The sequence below is a fragment of the Amia ocellicauda genome, chromosome 11 (genome assembly GCF_036373705.1).
Source record: "Amia ocellicauda isolate fAmiCal2 chromosome 11, fAmiCal2.hap1, whole genome shotgun sequence".
NCBI classification, from domain to species: domain Eukaryota; kingdom Metazoa; phylum Chordata; class Actinopteri; order Amiiformes; family Amiidae; genus Amia; species Amia ocellicauda.
In genome coordinates this window covers 32,420,307-32,440,427 of record NC_089860.1, presented here as the reverse complement: position 1 = coordinate 32,440,427, position 20,121 = coordinate 32,420,307, and the positions used below count along the sequence as shown (strand labels likewise).

The following is a 20,121-nucleotide window of genomic DNA, read 5'->3' as shown; positions in this document are numbered from 1 at the left end:
TGGACGAGAGGGGAGGGAGCTCTTTCTGTGAGCAGTGTAGGAATGTGTCATTTGAACTATTAAAGATTAGGCAGGGGGAGGTCTGGAGACATGGGGTAAAACATTTACATAAATAAATAAAGACATGCAGAGGAATCTTTCCATGGACAGATGATGTCGGGGTTCTGGGATATACCGGCACGCTCTCTCACATCTCGACTACAGTTTCATTTCAAATAATCCAAATGGGTCACCGCTATTCACAGACAGCCATGGCACCACAGAACACAGCCCTGGTGCTGCTGAGTTTGCACAGTCCACAGTCACCCATGAGAACGTGCGCACCTTTAACTGGGCGTGTTCGTCATCAGCCATTCTGGGCCCCCCAAGAAAACAGAGAGCAGTGCTGCTGTCAGCAAGAGGGCAGTGTGAAGAGAACAGAGAGGTCCTCTTTACATGCTGCTGTAGGAGAGGCCCTCATCTGTGGATTCCCGGCTTCATGAATCTTTGATTGAACTCTGTTCTATGTGGGTGCGCAGAGTAGCTGGCAGCCTCATGGATTTTTAATGGTGTTACATCACCGTCCTAGAGACAGCGAGAGGAGGCAGGCACACTTTCCCCGCATTGTCAGCAACCAGGCCCTCCACCTCGCCTGACTCGGCAACTCCTGCCCCTTGACGAGCAGCAATTTGGTCTTTGTTGCTTTGTATGCTTCTTGGATAATGTATAAATTACCAGCAACCAAATTAGGATGATTATAACCTCTCTAAGGTTATACTTTCCTGATTCATCCCCTTCTTACTATGAAAACATTTAGTTGAAAACACTGTAGGCATGTTACCCATTACAGTTCATATTTAGAAAATTATTTTCTTTTTTTCTTTTAAAGCAGTGAATACATAATCTACCAGCTGCAAAGTGTAGCGGCACGGTTGTGTCACAGGGAGGATGACAGGACCCTCAACAGAATGTGACACTGCCGTGGAATCAGGGGACTCAGAAATGCATGGTTGTCAATATGACTGTTTTTCAATTTCCACACGGTACTGTTTGATACTGTAGCTTTAACTGCAAACAAATATTAGCAGGATCTCTTCTAACGCCTCTTGGACTGCACAGACTCGTACTACACAATGTGTCGATCAGGTTTATTCATGTACCTCTCTGAAGTGTGCACTAATACACACACACACACACACTCTCAATACATTTTCTTAATTTTCTCAACACTCGATCGACTGTGAGACGATGAAAAACAATATTTAGCAATTACGTTAATAATAGATAAGCAGTGAAGAAAGACGCACAGCACTGCAAAAGAAAAATTGTTTTAAATCCACTTTCCTTCTACAGAGTATTAATATTCTCTGTTGTTGTGACAAAAGCAGAAGAACTGTAGAGGCGTCAGAAGGCAGTAAATATTTCACACAAGTAAAAAATATGTTAAATAACCCATAACATATTACAGTATATTGTAATATATCACATACACACCAAACCATTCCTACTACACTTCTACCCATTTCTCTCAGGAAATGGAGGCTTATCAATGCTCTGGGCGATCCTGATCTGCACATTTTCGACGGAATGGGGGCGGCGATGGTCTCGTACACCGACATCCACGGGGAATTCGATTTGCAAGACGTGTGTGCGCAGGGCCCGGCTGCGGCCTCCCCGCCGAGGCGCCTTTCCTCAAGAGAAGCCCCCACCTGCGCCGTATTTCTGTAGAACCAACAGTGCAGCACGTAGGCAGAGTGCGGCAATTTCCACAGCCCTACCTTGTGTGGGGTCGTGGCTCTCCCAGAAGACTTTGAGGAGCTCCTCGAAGCTGAGAGCCTGGGGGTCGTACACCACTCGCACCACCTCCGTGTGGCCCGTCAGCCCTGAGAAACAGAGATGACAGCCAGAGTCACACTCCCTGGATTAATGGTATAATCATTAAACACAAATGCCGATGCACTTATTTGTATTGATTTGTATCTGAAAATGATGCAATGATTATCCGTGTTACTGCATTCTAATACCTGTACCCATTCCAAGGGATAGTTAGTGATGATATATCAATTTTATGTGGACTCGTGCTATTTAAATAAGTTATAATTCAAGATGAATACAATGTCAGAAGCTCTGATGGTGTAGCTTCAACAGGGTCTCTCTAAAGCTTTTATAAGCAGTAAATCAAACACTTGGTTGTTGTCTAATAAATGAGAATGTCTTAGTCAGACCCAGAACGAAACCTATTATGTGCGACACACTGATCAAGGAAGAATGGTTTTAATGAGAAACATGCAAATCTCCAATTCTGCTTTTAGTTTAGTTTGTTCGTTAAATGTGATGGAGAAAATCACAAGCAGATCAAGATAGTGTAATGACAGCACTGTAACGTAAAAATCACACGCGAGTGCAAAAATATGACACAGCTCAGCGACGCTGTCCCAGAAACGGCAAAGCAGAGGGAAAACTGACAGAAATATTAATGCTACAGTTCAGAAACAGTGAGTCAGAGGAGAACAGTCCCATACTGTTAATATAGACTAATTATAGATAGGAAGTCAGACAGGTGGACAGAACAGAACAGAATACATCAAAAGCTGTACAGCAGAAGAACTGCTACCTGGTTATTATTGCTACATTAATAATTATCCTTCGTAACCTGTAAAAAAACAAATGGTAGAACTCTGATTTTGTATATTTGCCTACATTCTTTGGATTTCTAAATGAAAAAACAAACATAATTATAAATAGCTCAGGGCTGTCTGGGAGCGGAACAACTGTGGGGGTGCTGCCAAAAGCAAACGGGCACTATGGGGGGTACCTCCCTAACCCTCGACTGAGAGGACTCCAGTGTTGTGACAAGTAGCCCACAGGCATCCTCGGGGAAGTGTCGCACGAGGTCAGCTGCTCAGCACGTGCAAACACACTCACACACACACTAAAATATAGACATGCGTGCACACATACTCACTCACACACACACACACATATATATATATATCCTTGTAAGACGTGGTGCAATCTGAGCATTTAGAGCCACAAACAAACCTCCATAGACTCTTGTACACGATACAGACTCTGAAAAGTATTGAAACTTACATTTTTCAGGTAAAAAAATAATTCAAGTGTTACATTTTAGCAAGTTGGGGATCTCAGTTTGGGTGCCCTGAGCGCAGGATTGTTGAAGTTAATCCAACCTTACACTATGCCTCAGTATACAAATCCGGGCACACAGCACTTTTCTAAAATCGTATTAACGGATCCAAAACCACTTGCAGGGATTATGGACTGAAGTACAGCCAGAAATAACAGTGCTTCTCATTAGACAGTACTTCAACGACATGCCAGCAGTCACAAACAGTTTACATGCATTGCCTACTGACAGGCTGAAGATCTAAACCAAAAAATAGACTTTACTAACAGTAAAAATAAATAAAGGATACCAAAAAAAACAACAATAATGAGGTCTCTGCTTTTTGGTTGGTGTGAGGGGCGTGGGGGGATTTAATTGTAAGATGGGAGACAAAAAAGCATATGGATTCTGAAAATAAAATGTGAAAATGACGCTGCGGACATGGAGCAGAGGCCAAAAAACTAACCTCAGAGGGTTACTGCATTACTTCAAAAACCACACTACTCCTGACTGCAGTGCATCCAATCAGAGCCAGTGACTCTCCACTTCCTACAACAAAGGAACCACAATACAGGCCCAGATGCCTCTTTGATTTATTTGTATTTATCTATTTCGATTTTCATATTTTTTTCTTCTGTCCACTTATATTTCATGGAAGGGGCTACCAACCAGCAGTATTTGACCACTGATTAATCAGCACATTAAGCAGGTTCATCATCTAAAACCGACCGTGTCAGCTCTGTACAGGGGACGTCTGTGGAGGCCTGCAGAGGAAGGCAAGACTCTCTATGGGAGTGCAGTTCGCCTCTGACCTGCACTGAAAGGTCACTGTGCACTTCCGCGAAACCAGAAATGTCAGCAGCACATGTGGTAGTACCACAAGGGACTTTTTTTCCTCCACAGATAAAAACTTTTCTTTAAAACAAACAAAAAATGTGCCTAATATGCAATAAAACGCATTCATCACTTTACATTGAGTCACTGTGAGTGTTCCAGTCTTACACTGCAATATTATAGTGAGTAATAAAACAAATCTATGCCTGCAGAAATGGGGACAAACGCAAATGAGCAAAGCAGATCTCGCTGTAAAGCAGAGGCTGCTGGGACAGCCTGAGAGGACAGGAGACCAGCGCTAATTTTGGCCTAGGGCAGCAGGCAGCCACTTCAAACTCTGCTGTCTTCCTTATTCATTCCCTATCACTGCTCCCACCCAGCTCAGCCCCACTGTGTTCCGCTGTATAACAGGGCCAGGGAACATGTCAGTGTGTGGCTTTACCACACCACAATCAAATTTTACTCTGCCTTCAAGAGGATGAGACCCAAATATTTGTGTTTTTTCATTACACAAAACACTCTTGAGTGCAGATTCATTCATCAGTAATATAACCAAGCATTCCTTTCAACACCACCAGGGATGGGTTGCACACCAGCGCTTCTCACATGACTTTTCCTGCACAAGCACTCAACCTTTACCTTTATCCAGAACAGTGAATGCTCAGTAGGACATTATAAAACAGGATCGGACAAAACAGAGCGACACACACATCTCTCTCTCCCTAGAGGAAGAGCGCTCATCCACACACGCGCACAGTAAAGTATTTCACACCTCCGGATTATCCTGTCCCTTTCTCCTGGATATGCTCAATGGCTGGCCTGCTAAACGCTTTGACAGATAAACCATCGCAAAGCCTTGCCGCTCGTCTGTCCCTCTCCCCATGCTAGCAGATTAGCGGCTGCAATTAAAAACACTGATACAAATATTATACTTCCTTTCGAACTGCAGGCCGGCTGCTGCTGCAGCTTCCTAGATTATTCAAATCTGCAATTAAGCGTGATCCGAGAAGTAGGCCTCGGGGAGCCACAGCCTTCTCCTCTGCAGCCCTCGCTTTCTGGAAGTAGGTCACATGGATGAAAAAGGGGGATGGGAAGCACGCATGATCCTGGTTACAGCGTCACTGGGGAGAGCGCAGGGAGGAGCGGGGCAGTCATGATGGGGCGAGTGCCCCGGGTGTGAGAGGGCTGGAAGGCCAAAGTGGAAGGAGGTAGTTCATCTGCACTATGCGCAAGGAGAAAGGACGGAAAACAACCTCAAACACTCACAGGGGCTGAGACATTAGAACATAAGAACATAAGAAAGTTTACAATCGAGAGGAGGCCATTCGACCCATCGTGCTCGTTTGGTGTCCATTAATAACTGAGTGATCCAAGGATCCTATCCAGCCCATTTTTAAATGTTCCCAAATTAGAGACAAGGGCATCTGAAGGAGCTCAGAGGCCAGTGATTTGCCACAGCTCAAAAGGTGGAGGGGCTGAGCGGCTCAGAGACTGCAGGATGACAATGTGTGTGGGGTTGCAGAAGGGTGTTGTGGGAGGCATATTAGGTGCAGCTCAGATGGGTTAGGGATGCATCTGCAGCAGCTTATTTCAACCAGCTTTCACCCTCGATGAATCGGTGTACAGTAAAGCAGAGCAGGAAGTGTGCTGGCAGCTTCTCGTTCCAAAACTCACACTGAGGTTAACGTTGGGTTTAGTTTGGGGATGAAGGTTAAGGTTCAGCTGCAGGTTTTCCTTGGGGTTAAGTGCAGCCTCCAGGCTGAGGTTTATGGGGACAAGGATTTTTACTCTCATGTGTCTGTGGAAGAGTATGTTTGTGTAACTAGCCTGTTTGAGCTCCAATCACCGAGCCCCCCGCGATGCCCTCTTCTCTGGGCAGCGGTGACGACCACAGCGGAGAGTGTATGGCGAGGTCGAGGAACAGGTACCTGTACGCATTTCTTCATAGTTGGGGTTGGGTGTCACACCTCCAGCATATCCTACGTGTGTGGAGAAGACCCCCTGCATTCTCCAGAATCTGCGTTCGGCCCCCCAGAAACAGCCCAAACCTGCAACACACAGGCAGACACACTAATACACCCTGATAGGCATGCAGGGGGAAGTTTGATAGACTTAAACCAGATGAATACAAGGTAAAAACATATTAAAAAATCGTAGTATTCGTAGTATGATCTAGGGCAGGTCATACAATTTTTTACTCTAGCCCAGAATTCCTAAACGGGAATTTATATACATATAATATGTATTTTTTTTAAATGGTGATGCAGTTACACAATTTTTTAGTTTTGTACTATTGGTTTACAGAAGGAAGGCAACTGTGTTTCCAAATTGTGTAACACCATGACTGACATTACAGATTGTTTATGTTGTTGTGAGTTTATGATATTTACCTCATGCTACAAACACAATGTGCGTGTATATATTGTCAGCACTGCAGACTTGAGGATTAACAGAAGTGTGAAGCACTGGTTCGAGTGATAAATAAACAATAACTCAGTCCTGCCTTTCACAATTTGTTTTCCTTTGCCACTCAGTCATCATAGCAATTGTCTTTATGTAAGAGAAAACTTCTCTCCATCCCCTTTATTCTCTTTCTTTTTCAGCTGATCTACCATTTTATTTCTGCCAGGGCTGAGGACTCCTTAATAACAGCTAATACCGTCACCGTGTATCGATCAACCTGTGCAGAAAATCCAATCTAAAAACCCAGTTAACAGATCCTTTCGGACCATTGCAGAGAAGAGATGGAAAACGTTTCCACTTGAAAAGAAAAAAAAAAAAAGAAAAAAAAAAAAAGTGCAGGCAATCAATAGCGTCCCCGGGTCCTGGACGTGTGCGTCTTACCGAACATGGCCAGCTCCATTCCTGCAGGGAAGGGCTCCACCGTGGGGTTGCCGTTCACTGCATGTATCCCTGGGGGAGCAGAGAGATAGAGGGGGGGAAGACTTAATTAAAAGAGGATATGATTTATTTCATATATATACACTTTCCGATTTAATTTGTGTAAAGCAGTAAAAAAGTACCCAGTGTCCACCCCTGCTGTGTGTGGTACTTTGGTCGGTGGTTAATTACCGAAATATACAGGTTTTTCTCTTTATTTATATAAAAACAATGTGTATCCTTTGTAATACCGTTTGAACCAATTCCAAGGTCCAGAACTGAGGTGCAATACTGCTATGCCACCTAGATCAGATCAGCACTGCACACAACACAGCTAGAAATAAACACACACCCGCAAAACATAAAATGAAGAAAAAACACTGAAGAGCTACAGTACGTCCACTCCACACGATTAAGGGCCACTCATGTTCTCAAACACCTCTCGAGCGTCTTCAAACAGACCCCCAAACAATAAACAAGTGTTGCAGTGAACGCGGCTCGGAGCGACTGGACACAGATGGGTGCCGGGGTGGGAGCGGCGGGGGGAGGGGGTGACAGATGTGGCCCCCGGTCCAGACAGGGTTTGACAGATCGGTCCGAGGTAGGGCCACCACACCAGGTATATGACACTGTACAGCAGGGATTAGCCCTGGCCCAGCCTGCTCTCACTAAGCAGGATCAAAAGCAAAGCCCCCCCCCATAAAAGACATTTAGAAGATTTAATTGCTTTAACCCCTCGTGTGCTGTTCATCCCCTTCCCCCTAAACCTCACCCTGAGCCGTCTGTTCTCTGCTTGACTTAGGGATCAGACCACCTGTCCTGCTCGGCCCAGCACTGACAGCTCCAACTGTAAGGGTACATGAGCCCCCGCACCCTCCCCAGGCAAGTTTTTTCCTTGTTCTTCAATTTGTGTAATCTCTAAAAGCACATTAGCGTGGGAGGTGGGGAGGTTCAACCCAGCAAGCAAGCCCTGCTAAATTGGCACAAACACACACATCAATAACCCCCCCACACCAAAAAAACCCTAAATAAATCAGAGTAGGGATTAAAAATAATAATGAAATCTCAGCCTGGGCTATTGTTTTTTGTTACAATGCCACATCCCTGTATGAGCCGATGTTATATTTTCTGAGCCATTAAGGGATTAACAAACAAAAACCAACAGGGATGCAGCCGAGTAAAAAAGAAAAAGTAACTGATAGAGGTGATACGTTGGATTAGACTTAAAATCGCTGTGGGCAAACATGCTTCGTCACACGGCCCCCCCACACAAACCCCCTGCCAAACCCAGCGCACATACCTTTTGTCCTCTGTGTAACTGTAAGGTAGCTGCAGTAGCTTTATTGACAAAAATGCAGTGACAATTAGTGCAAACCACCGCGGGGGAAGGGGTGAATCGTGCCCGGTGTCAATAATCTGAAGTTCTGACAGACAGGACCACCCCATGTGTCATTTCAGCCCAGGCCCAGCATCACAGGGCTCGAAGTCAAAGCCACTTCAAGAGTCTCGCTGACATCTGACAGCAGCAAACCGGCTTCACAGGCATTTGTGAGAGACACACGTCTGCTTGCAATATGAATCGCTCAGAACCGCTGCCCTGGAAAACTAGGCTCTGCGAAGGAGAGCACAGGATGTTGTCCAGTACAAAAAACCGCAGCGGAAGGATTGGCATTTACGGCCAGTGTGCCAATTCCTTAGTATTGCAGATGAATGGCATAGCTGTGGTTGGAACAGGATTGCGATGGGGGCACCCATGTTCACACGGACGTGCTTCTCGAATTACCACCAACCCGGGAGGACACACTGAGCAATAAAGAGCATATACACTTTCCAACAAATTTAATGAGCCATTGTGTGTGCAGCCCAGAGAAATTAAGCTGTGAATTAAAATGACCTGACAAACGATTCTGCAGTCGGGAACCTACACCAGTGAATCAAGTCATTCTGATAAAGCAGATGAAAAGAATAACTCTTTATATACAGAATTATTACAGAATAGCTCCTAATAATGAAGGGCAATGTATTATCTACATCTGATAGGCAGACACTACAAAACAAAACAAACACCAAAAACAAGAGGATAGACTAATGTGAGTGTGCACGTTTTTACAGGAATTAAATAAACAAAAGCAATGTGATTTCTTTCACTCTTTAACATTTGTTGATATTGAATATGTGTTTATTGTAATTAAGACCAACATAGCAATCCCATTTTCGTAGCTGATGAGTAAAACTGGAAGTTTGGACAGCTAGGCCATAGGGTTGTGACAGTCCAATTTGGGCTTTATGAAGAATGACTATGTCTCCTGCACAATTTGTCTGGTTAAAGAAATGTACAGAAGACGAAAAAGAAAAACATAAAACAGGACCACCTACGTGATTACTGAGGACCGCCATTTTGAGAGCCATTTTCCAGAATAACTGAGATCAAGGTTCTTTTTTGAAAAATGCAAAAAACAACAGCAGGGCCTGTTGGGGTCATGGGGGGAAAATTATATGCTTTTCCTTCTGACTAATTTTGTATGTATGTGTTGTGTGTTCCTGTAGCCTTAGGCAGTAGAAGCGTGCTGAAGAGGGCTTATTTTCTATAGCTCTGTGTGCTAGGTAGAAATATTCATACAAGTGTCTGAGGACTTGTGTTCAAGGACTTAACATAGAGGTGTTTTCAGGGAATATGCCGTATTTAAGTAGTTTCCTTTTCAACCTAAAGCCTGCAGGCAGCTACCATGGCGCACAACAGTGTAATCAGAAAGAGGAGCAGCGCAGTGTGCAAGAAACACGTACTGGGCATGACATTCAACAAGTCAATAATGAGACGATCGCAGGCAAACACAGGGCGGCCAAGCACTCGTTTCAGAGTAGGTGTGAAGCTGTGCCTCTTTAGCTACTACATTTCATGATTTTGGATAGGTACTGGAATATATAGTATGTTGCTGCTCCCCAAAATGTTGGGGTGTTCACAGCACCACCAAGCCCTGCATACAATCCTACCAACAGAAACCCCTCCTTCCTGTTATCTGTGCCACCCAAGATGCTATAACTGCAGCACAGAAATCTACAGCTATAATTTTTGTATTGTTTCTTTATATACGGTTTCGCTATTTTAAATGGATTGACCGAAAGATCGAAGGCAAAATGTGCCAAAAATGGGACCACTGAGGGAACACCACAACACAACACATCTGTTAACTGCAGGAAAGAAATGGAAAACAAATTTCAAATCATCTCATGAAAGGCACAGTCATCTATTTTCTCACAATGGTATGCCGACTGCTTGGAAATGGGCCAGAATAGGTTATTTTTCTGTGGAGTAAAACACTAAGTCATTCTAAGCGAATCATTTGTGTATTGGATTGTCAGGAACACGCGCAGTGTGTGAAGTATAAGATAATGTGCCCATGCTGCACAACCACAAATTAAATCAAATCACGTTTTAAGCGAATAAAACTGCTGAACACATACCAGCCAAGGTCACTAGTATTTTTTGTATTAAATTTAACTGACAAACGATTTAATGAAATAATAAATTTGAAAAAGAGCCAAAGAAAATAAATTAATTAATTAATTAAGGAGAATAATCAAGCACATGGCCGGCTAACTGCATTTTAAAGCGTGCCAGTTTGTGCACTAAAATTGGCCAGCTGGTTACTGGAGACTTCAGAAATGTGTTGTTTTTTTTTGTTTTGTTTTTCCAAGCCAGAAAAGATGGCAGACAATCTGCTGACTTCAGCCATGAAACACCAAGTATAAAAAGAAGGGAGGGGAGGGAGGCAGAAAGCCAGCATGCAACAGATGATACAGATAATCACAGGGAAAATAAATTTTGCTTATAAAGGTAGCTTTCAGCCCAGTTCGGCTTTGGAAGACAGATAAAGACAGAAACGTACAAGATCACATGTACAATGCCCCCTACATCTGAGCCCTGCCAAGCTGCTGCAATCCTTTTACTACACCACCACCCCACCCTCCATACATACATACACATACACACACACACACACACACACACACAAACGCACTCCCTGCCCACCTCCCCCTGCCTCCCCTCCTTCGCCACTTTCACTCACACAATCTCCAACAGCATACCAACCTCTTTAGTCGGCACCTCTCCCAACCAGCTTTGGCAGATCTCCAGGCTGTGCCAGGCTTGGTCTATTCAGTGCTCAACTGTTCCCCTGCCAGCCAACACAGTGCCAGAAACCAAAAAACAAACAAGGGAGACAAGAAGAAAAAAAAAGGAGGGAGCGAGCGAGAAAGACAGAAAAAAGAGAGAGAGGGAAAGCTTTTTTTTTGTCTTTTAAACTTCAAGATATTATCTCCTTTTTTCCTTTTTCCTCCCGGCGACAAATCCACCGGACGTCTTCCCACAGAGAGCGAGAGCCCGCCGGATTTCTTTTGGTGGTTGTTGTTGTTGTTACCTTTCTGGAATTTCTGAAACCCAACCCATCACCAGCCACAACCACCACCACCACCACCACCCCCCGTGAGATCCTTTCTTTTCTATCATTCTCCTGGACGGCTCTTCTCCAGCCTGGTACCGTCCCCGAAAACCACCACCACCGCCGCGCCCCCCCCACCTCACCCCTTTTCTCCCAAAGCCCCCACCCCCATCACCTCCCCCTGACCAAAATCCAAGAAAAACGGAACCGAATCCAGGAAAATTCGGGGTCTAACGGGGTCCCCATCTTCCCCCTTTTCCAAGTGTGACTCTCCCCTTCCTGCCTTAGGAGCAATCTGACACTGGGCAGAAATGAAGGCTTGCTTCTTTATATGGCACCAGCCCTGCCGTGCTTGCACAGCATCATGGGATATCGAGAGTTTTGGGGAGGGGTGGGGGGTTTCGGGGATGGATAGAGAGGGGTGAGGAAGGTGGTGTTGGAGGTAGGAGGTAAGGGGTGGGGGGGTACGTGTTAGAGAGAGACTCATGTTTATTTTATCTCCTTGGCTGTTGGCACTGACCCAATGTAGCAGCGCGGCGGCTAATGAGCCCGGTCTGGAGAAACCTGATCTGTAGTCCTGACACACACAGGCGCCGGTGCCAGGTTGTTTCGGTTAAGCCGTGTGTGCGTTAGTTAGCTGGTTCGATGCCCCCGCCCACCCCCCAGGAGCAGACTGACTTCAGATTCAGCCTGTTGCTGTGCGTATTTGGCAAAGCAACAGGGTGGGGGTGCGTGTTAAGTGTGTATAGTTTTGTTTGAATGTGTGTATTTGCGCTGCTGTGTCTGTGTTTGTCTCTTGTGCTTTGTACAAACGAAATACAAGAGCACTATAAAATATACAGACTGTAACATTAGGAGTAAGATTAACATCTATTTAACCCACGTAAATAATGCCTGTAAAGATTTTTGCAAATTTAAGGAAGTGTGCTTGGGATCTGAATTGGTGTGCTACAATCTGTGAAGCAATTCCTGTGTGACTGACTGAATACAAATACGTACAGACAGTTAAAGGTGCTGAAAGCTCAAGTGGCAGCAAGACCTTTATCTTCATGACCTTAACTTGTTGAATGTCACAATTACTGTGTGAAGGACTGCAATTAGTTGACGAACCCTAGGAAACAAAATGCAAGCAAAGAGTGTCATTTGCGACTCTTAGATTACATGACCTGGGGAATTCATTGATGTCCATATCAACGCAGTACAATTTGCTGAACACTATTTTTTTTTTTGTACTGCGTTTAAATCCTGTAGGTTATCATTGAGTTGCACTGCGGGTATTTTAAGGACAAATGTCATGAAAATAAAACCCACGGTTAGAGCAGTAAAACCAACACAGTGTCCTACACAATTAGGAAACTTCAGGCTACAATAAATCTGTTGTTCGTGTTATAACTGATTTTCAGAAAATGATTGTAACGAGAAACGAAAAAGATATATAATGTTTTTAAAAAGTCCACACATATTCCCAAATGTCTTTCTGCGAGGATTGGGAGTGTATGCATCCTGGATTTGTACTGCTATCCCAGGCTCAGATACCCATTCACCTCAGGTACACTGGCCATTTTTTGGCACTTTTGGCATGAAGCTCAGGATTATCTTGTTAAAACTTCATGGAATAGAAGAACTAAGAATACATGAACCAGTTGAGACCAGTGGTCTCCAGCTCTGGTCCTAAAGAGCACCAATATAGATATCTTTAAAGGTCACCTCTAAATCATGCACTCCAGATGTGAAACCTTGATGCAGACCACAACTTACTTTTTGTTTTTGTTTTCAACCATCGTAGGCCATGAAAACAACTATTTGCACTGCAAGACCCAAATTGTTACTTTTCTAACCTCAACAAGAGCGTTTGGACAGCATATATGACTTTTTACAGCTTCAAATTAAGTTCAAAGGGCACAGCTTGCTCCGTCATAAAACTGCAATGCCATTTCTCAAATGTGATGGCTGAGGCAGTCGCTGGGCTGTATTGTAAGAACAGTCAACTAAATTGCTAAACTTCTAAAATAATGCAAAGACATTAGTTGAAAATGCAACTTTTTCCCCCAAGCTATTCAATTTCAGACTGAGATTGAATATCCTTGTGACTACATATGCCTTACAACCACTTCCACAGCGCCACTGTCTCACTGCAACACAGTTATTGTATTGCATTAGTTAGCTTATGTGGCAGGCTTTGCCGTGTCGGGAGTCGGGAAGGTCCAGAAGTACAGAACATACTGGGAGTGGAATTTAAATTCTTTGTAAGAAAGAAAAATAGAGGTCTATTTGTAACTTATTACACTTATTAATTGTGAATTGTAATTTTTTTCCTGTTTTTCTGTGATTTGTATTGTTATTGTAACCTTAGTATGCCACCTTGGTAAAATGTATCACCCAACAACATAATAATAATACTGATAATAAATAAATGTCATGTGCTGCAAAGGTAAAGGAAGCCCACCCCAATGGAAGACATTCCTCAACCACTTCTTTAAAGCAGACTGGTGCTCATCACCTACTGGCAGAGGGATCTTGCATTAACCACACATTCAGAGCAATGTCCTTTCCTTATAAAGAGAATCAGTATTGTCCCATCTTGACAGACACCAGGAATCCCCGGCACGGGCTCTTCAGAGCTCACGTAATGGTGACTGACGCGACTGACCTGAGCTCAATGTCCCGGTCTCAAGTGATGCATATATATTAAACGATTCGCCTTCTGCATGAAGATGTGGAATTAAAAGTCATACATCTTACAGGCACTTGAGACTTCATCACTTAAAGTTGCTTACCGCACGTAACATCAATCCTACCCCCGTGTTCACCACCACACCACCTGTCCCTTAATGCCCCCCCGCCTTAAACCAGTTAAAAAACACAACGGCAAACCCGCCAGCTCTGCGGCACAGAAATGAAATCCCTGATGTCTGCTCGCTCTGCAACAAATCAATCGTAAAAAGGGGGGAAAACCAAGCATTTCCTGGGTTTTCTCATGACTATGAGTAAATGAAGACAAAAGGGAAATAAAATATATATACTTTTCCAAAACCCTTTTAAATGTTTAATACTGCATAAGGCAGTTAAGTTGCTTAAGTGGTACAGTTTATTCAGGGGGCTAAGAAGGGACGAGACTGCTGGGCATTTATTCCATCCTTTGAATCTGAAGCAGTATCCTAGCAACCTCTTCCTGTTGCTATGGAGAGAACCCCCCCCCCCTCCCCATCATCTCCTCCCCTTCAAACCTCCACCCCACTTGCCACGGTAACTGCTGCAGTCAGCAAGATGGAGTCCTGCAGACCAACTCCTCCTAAAGCTGCCTCATTCCCATGCAGAAGGCAGAGGCTCAGCCCGCGTACAGCGCCGCGCCCGTCTCCTCGTGGAGGCAGCCTCCACGGCCGCAGCCGCCCCTGTCGCACCTCGGCTGTGACTGCGGCTGATTGCGAACACACCAATGAGAGACATACGGCGCTCTCTCCGTGTGAATGGCTGTTGCCCTCTCTCACCCCGTCCGGGAACGGCCGCCTTCCGCAAACCCCACATCTGTTCCCTACCTGCCTGCTTCGTCAGCCGTCGCCGCATTCCAGCGGACAAACCTGCCTAGTTCTCGTATTGATAGTATTCACAGCATCCTTTCCTCACTCTAACTGCACTGCACAAAGAGATCCACGATTCCACACGCCTCAGTGTCAGCCACCCCGGAAAGGCCAGACCCGATCAATGCTCCTGTTATCGCTTAGTCATTGTCAACACACCCACGTTTGTTATTCCTGGGCTGCAGATGCCTACGATCCCACCTCAGTCTCAGCCTTCAGCCCGTCCTTATACCCAGCCATCCTTCAGAAGGGGAGCCCGCTTCCGGTGCAGCCAAACCCAACAGCTCGGCTCTGCGGCATTTTGATGCAGTGGGGTTGGCTTGATCGTCACTTTGTCCTGGTGCGTTCAAATGACAGACAATGTGTGCATCTTTAAAATAGGTGACAGGTCAATGTTACAGACCAGTGTTTGGCAAAAATCTGTGTTGGCTGTGTTGCACGAAGACCTTTGATACAAACTTAATTTAATTATTACTTGTCTTCAATATCACACTTACAAGTATCGATTGGAACATATAAGCTGTAAGGTTAACAAAGGCAGGACATTATAGTGACATGATGTAATTTACTATACTGTGGGAGGGGGTAGCTGCATGTTCTTTCAGGTGACTGCCTTTCTTTCAATCTCATTTAAATTATTAAAATATGTCTACCGTGTAAGAAAGAATGGATATTTCTTGAAATGTATTCTTAATTACAGCACTGGGCTTTAGTGGAATATTTAATCAGATGTGGTCTGTGGTAAAGACGTAGTATACCTCACACTTCTAGTTGTATTGCAGTGTGTATATTTGGATTAAGCCATCGCACATTCTTTTAAAATACAAAACTGAAACAATGATTGTGACGGAAACATGACCATGATTTCAAATGTATTTTTTCTTTCTTCATAATCTGTAAGACACTGCATGATAAATTGATGACAGATACTGGATAAAGTGTCAATCCATGGATCACTCAAAGCATCTTGGAAGACAAGCGCAACACAGAAAGCAAATCCATGTTATGTATTCAAAATAATGCTGATGCTGCACATTGTACTTTTATAATCGTAACAGTTATAATTATGGACAAGTTGCCTGACTGACATTTATAAAAACAACGTAATGCTCTCCTTTACAGAAAACCACGGAAATAAAGATGTGGTACCCTGTGGTAAACCTCAATCTACTGTCTGCTTATACAAATATATTAATAAAAATATGACTTACAATAAATTGTGCCTTGATTAAAAGCTCTCTCCACTTCACACAACACCTGATCAACGGCCATAGCAAAGTATGCCAAGCAAAATCAAAGTCACTAGCAGGTCTTTTATTTATTTATTATTATTTGTTTACAGTCAGATCTTAGAAAGCGCCAGGCAAGTGGCCATCATGAGGTGCTCTACACAACCCACCGTCAGTTTCTGAAGGCATGCTGTTGACTTTGTATTGTAGCCCCCTGAGCACAACATGCTTCAACACATCCCCAGTGTGGGGGCATGTCTGGAGCCCATGCCAAGTTTCACACAACACTAGGAATAAATAAATACTAATCTATTATTAATAATAATTTTATTTTTTGCAAACACACACACACAAAAAATTGCCCAGGCGATGGACAAAGTCATGGCAGCCTCCTTCCCCATGCCCACTGTTTCCCCCCTGGTTGAGCGGAAGAGACAGATGTCCACCATGCGGTCCACGAGCTGCTCCGACAGCCTGTAAAGAATTTATTACGGGGAGGAATCATCATGCGCGCTCCGCACAGATGGGCCTTTGGATGGAGGAGTGCTGCAGAGCTCAATAATTGTTTTATTAGCTCTGAGACCTTTTAACGATGCTCGAGCGAGGAGGACGCGCTGGCTGCCCGTGTGCTGTTCTGATGCCTGTGCAGCGAGGCCCCAAGCTTGCCAAGAGAGTGTTTCAGCGGGAGGCCATCAGACGAGTAAATTCCTCTCCACAAAATAAAAAGGAATGATAACAAAAAGCCTGAGGGACTGGTGGACTTATATTACCAGGCTTGTTTTTGCAGTGAAGGGGAAAGGTCCAAGGCTGTGGGAATAGGGGTCATTCCCTTGCAGCCCAGAGGGTTGTTATATATAGTCAACTTCCCAACCATAGGGCAGAAATGGGTGCCACGGGTACTATATCTAAAAGCCTTCCTTCAAAGGGAAACTCTGCCCATGCCATTGGCTGGTGACTGCACTGTAAATCACGACAATGTGAAGTTTCATTGCCGGGGTAAAGAGGCCATAATGGCTTCACCACAAGGAATTCAGTCACACAGTAAATGCACTTATAAGGACTTACAAGGAAACAGCATGATGGCAATCCTAGAGCTAGATGTATAACCCATACATCCATCTCATCCTAGGTTAGCTCTGCTGCTCTATTAAAGAGAGAGTAGGAAATGTAACCAGTTTTAAGATCTAGCCGGACGACTTCCAACACGAAGGAATATAGAAATGATTTCACTTCGGTATGTGTTCAAGATTACCACTTCACCACGATGGGAAAACCAGTCATTCATCTGCAACCACAATCAAATCAAACGCAGTAGCTGAGATTTGAATAAATAAAAAAACAGAAGCAAGGTTCCAAACAAAAGGGTGTAATTCGGCCCATCTTCATCATTTTCTTGGACCTAATCGCTAGCATTTTAATGCAAATACACCGGCAGTACTACATGGCTGGGTACCCTGTCCAGATCAGAAGTAGAAAATTAAAGTAGAAAGTATATGTAAGCTTCTTGTTTTAAATATAGTTATAAAGATGTGAAAATTAAAATAAAGATGGGCAAGCAATTTTCTATAGAAAAGTATCTAGGGTCTCCACTATCGAACCACAGAGGGGCTCTTCCATATCTATATAAAACAAACACTGAAAAACATTATAGTGTACTTTCAGGTACAGCAGTTATATTATTAAAATAATGTTTAAAAATAGATTGCATTGTTTTGGAAAATTGGGCAGGTGTGCGTGTTATTTTTTAAATATTACTGATCATAATTTTGTTATTGCACACATGCAATAAAACGCAGACAAAAATGTGCCTTTCCCACTTTAAGAGAAGTTGCATCAATTTAAACGGAAGGAAATAAGTCAAGCCCGTGCATTTATACACGTACGTTGTCACCATTGCCAATTACTGGCGTAACTAATCGTAGCTTTTAAATTGCGTGTTTTCAGATTTGTTTTCCCAGATAAGTTAGCAGTTGGCGGATCCCGCTCGTCTCTATGCGCAGGCAGGCAGACACGTCACAGCGCAACTCCGCTACAGTAGCAAAGCGCTTAGTTTACCTGTAACAACCATTTTGTCGGGCCTGCCTGTCAGGACTTGCTCTTTGCTGGGCAACTGAGTCTTCCCTGCCATGCCCGCAACTCTGCTGCCGGGGAAATGGAGGAGATGCGCCGCCAGCAGTTGTAAGAGTCTGAACAGGATCAACATGGCGAGCCGGAGTGCCGCTGCAGTGTCCTCCCCCTGCCCTTCCTGCGAGAGGAACTGGCGACGACATGAATATTCATAGAGCATCCCAGACAGCGGCAAATTCATGTTTGGCAGTAAAATGGATTTTGCATCAATATTAACATTAAGAAACCTTGACAAATAGTTGTACGATGCCAGTGCGGTGCGCAGAGAGCGGACCTGCAGGGGCTGCGCCTGTACTGACACTGTGCGCACACCTGACGACTGCCATCTACACTAATGTTGACACACAGATATACTAAACAGTGTTTTCCTACATGTATTGTACAGCATGACATTTCAACCATAAGGGATTTAAACACTGATGTATACATTTTACCTAAGTTTCAGACCTAAATCAGTGAAAAACTACTGTCCACGATTCAAGCTGGGCAAAGGGTGAACAAGGTAAAGCCAAAAACATCAGAAATACAAACTGATTAATTAATTTAGCCAGCATTTGTTCTGCTCTACAATGCCAACCCAATATTTCAGTATGGCGATGCCCCTTGCTAATTATACAGTCAAAAGCCACAAAATTAATGTAACAAGCTCCTCATCTGAATATCATACATTGAAACTAAATCATAAAGTGAGGAAAATTGCCAGGGGTAAATATATATATATATATATATATATATATATATATATATATATATATATATATATATATACAATTTTAGTTTTCCCATATTTTGAGCATAAAATATAGCTAATTACCTGTGTTTATATACAGTCTTTTTTGCACATCTTGATCAAGGGTGCCAATAATTGTTTAGGTGACTATATGTATGTATATATTACACAAATAAATCTAGCAACTAGAAAACAACAAGAATAAAATATAGTCCTGAGGTACACATTACATGTTTAGGGGGGATTTGTTTGCAACCTTAATTCTGGGTATAAGAAATACAAAAGATGGACTGCTTACACAACATTATTTTTAATTTAAGTTAGTATCAGTACACATGCGTTCTCTCCTCAACGTGTTTCTTACCGATCGCTGAAGTGATGAATGTGTTGTCAGTCCAGGCCGTGACTGAGAGCCCACAACGCTACAGGAAAAACACACGGTTACAGCACAGGCCTTCCTCACACACTTCATCCTCAATACAGGCACTGAGGTTTGGGTCTCTGTGGTTTGTGTTTACATGCCCGCAATGGGGTTTTTATTCTGATGTCCTGATATGGAACCGATTGTCACCCCTCTGTGACTGCAGCAAACGCATGTAATACAATTAAAATGTACTATACACACCGAATTCAGTGTTTCTAAGTGAGTTCATAGTAAACCCACTTCACTATGATTTTCATTATAAAATACAGTTGGGGAAAAAAAATCATAATGATCCCATCATTGCATTCTCCAGTTACTTTCAATTGTCAGATCTAATCAGCGCAGGGGGTTCTTGTAGACTGAGTGGGGGTTACAGCAATCTGCGGTGATTAAGTATTCTACATATCAGCAACCTTTTTTGTAATGAGTTCAAGTAGTGACAAATTTGTATTTATTTTGTTTGGAAGTTGCCCTTCTGTTCTGATCATTGTGGCTTTGTTCAGCCCCTGTTTACCACGATCGTTTGACAGGCCCCACGAAGGAAACATTAACAAAGCAGTATTTAATCGAGTACATTTTTTTTTTCATTATTATTATTATTTTGCATTATTAATCAAAGAAAGACGCTTGTATTTCCTTTCATGATTCAATCTGGTCTGAGAAGGAAATATTCTGATGTCTGCCTCCGCCCGTTTTTTTTCCCTTTCTCAAAAGGAACAAATGCTTTATTTTATCTTTTGTACAAAGCATTGTAATTTTCTGACATAGCATAAA

At 43.5% G+C, this 20,121-nt stretch overlaps 1 protein-coding gene across 2 annotated transcripts in view; it reads right to left on the bottom strand.

The window, feature by feature from the left end:
• The window catches only part of msrab (methionine sulfoxide reductase Ab), a 33,506-nt gene extending 15,044 nt beyond the window's left edge, over positions 1-18,462 (bottom strand). Inside the window, exons 1-4 of one of the 2 annotated variants that reach the window (XM_066717490.1) lie at positions 18,122-18,462; positions 6,785-6,853; positions 5,869-5,988; positions 1,758-1,862 (exon numbers count right to left, since the gene is read on the bottom strand). In XM_066717490.1, the coding sequence (XP_066573587.1) occupies positions 1,758-1,862; positions 5,869-5,988; positions 6,785-6,853; positions 18,122-18,374 (547 nt within the window). In that variant the 5' untranslated portion in view covers positions 18,375-18,462. Of the gene's footprint in view, positions 1-1,757; positions 1,863-5,868; positions 5,989-6,784; positions 6,854-10,910; positions 11,328-18,121 lie in introns of those variants that run through there. The other variant, XM_066717491.1, reaches the window with a different exon arrangement.
• Between the last annotated feature and the right edge of the window lie 1,659 nt (positions 18,463-20,121).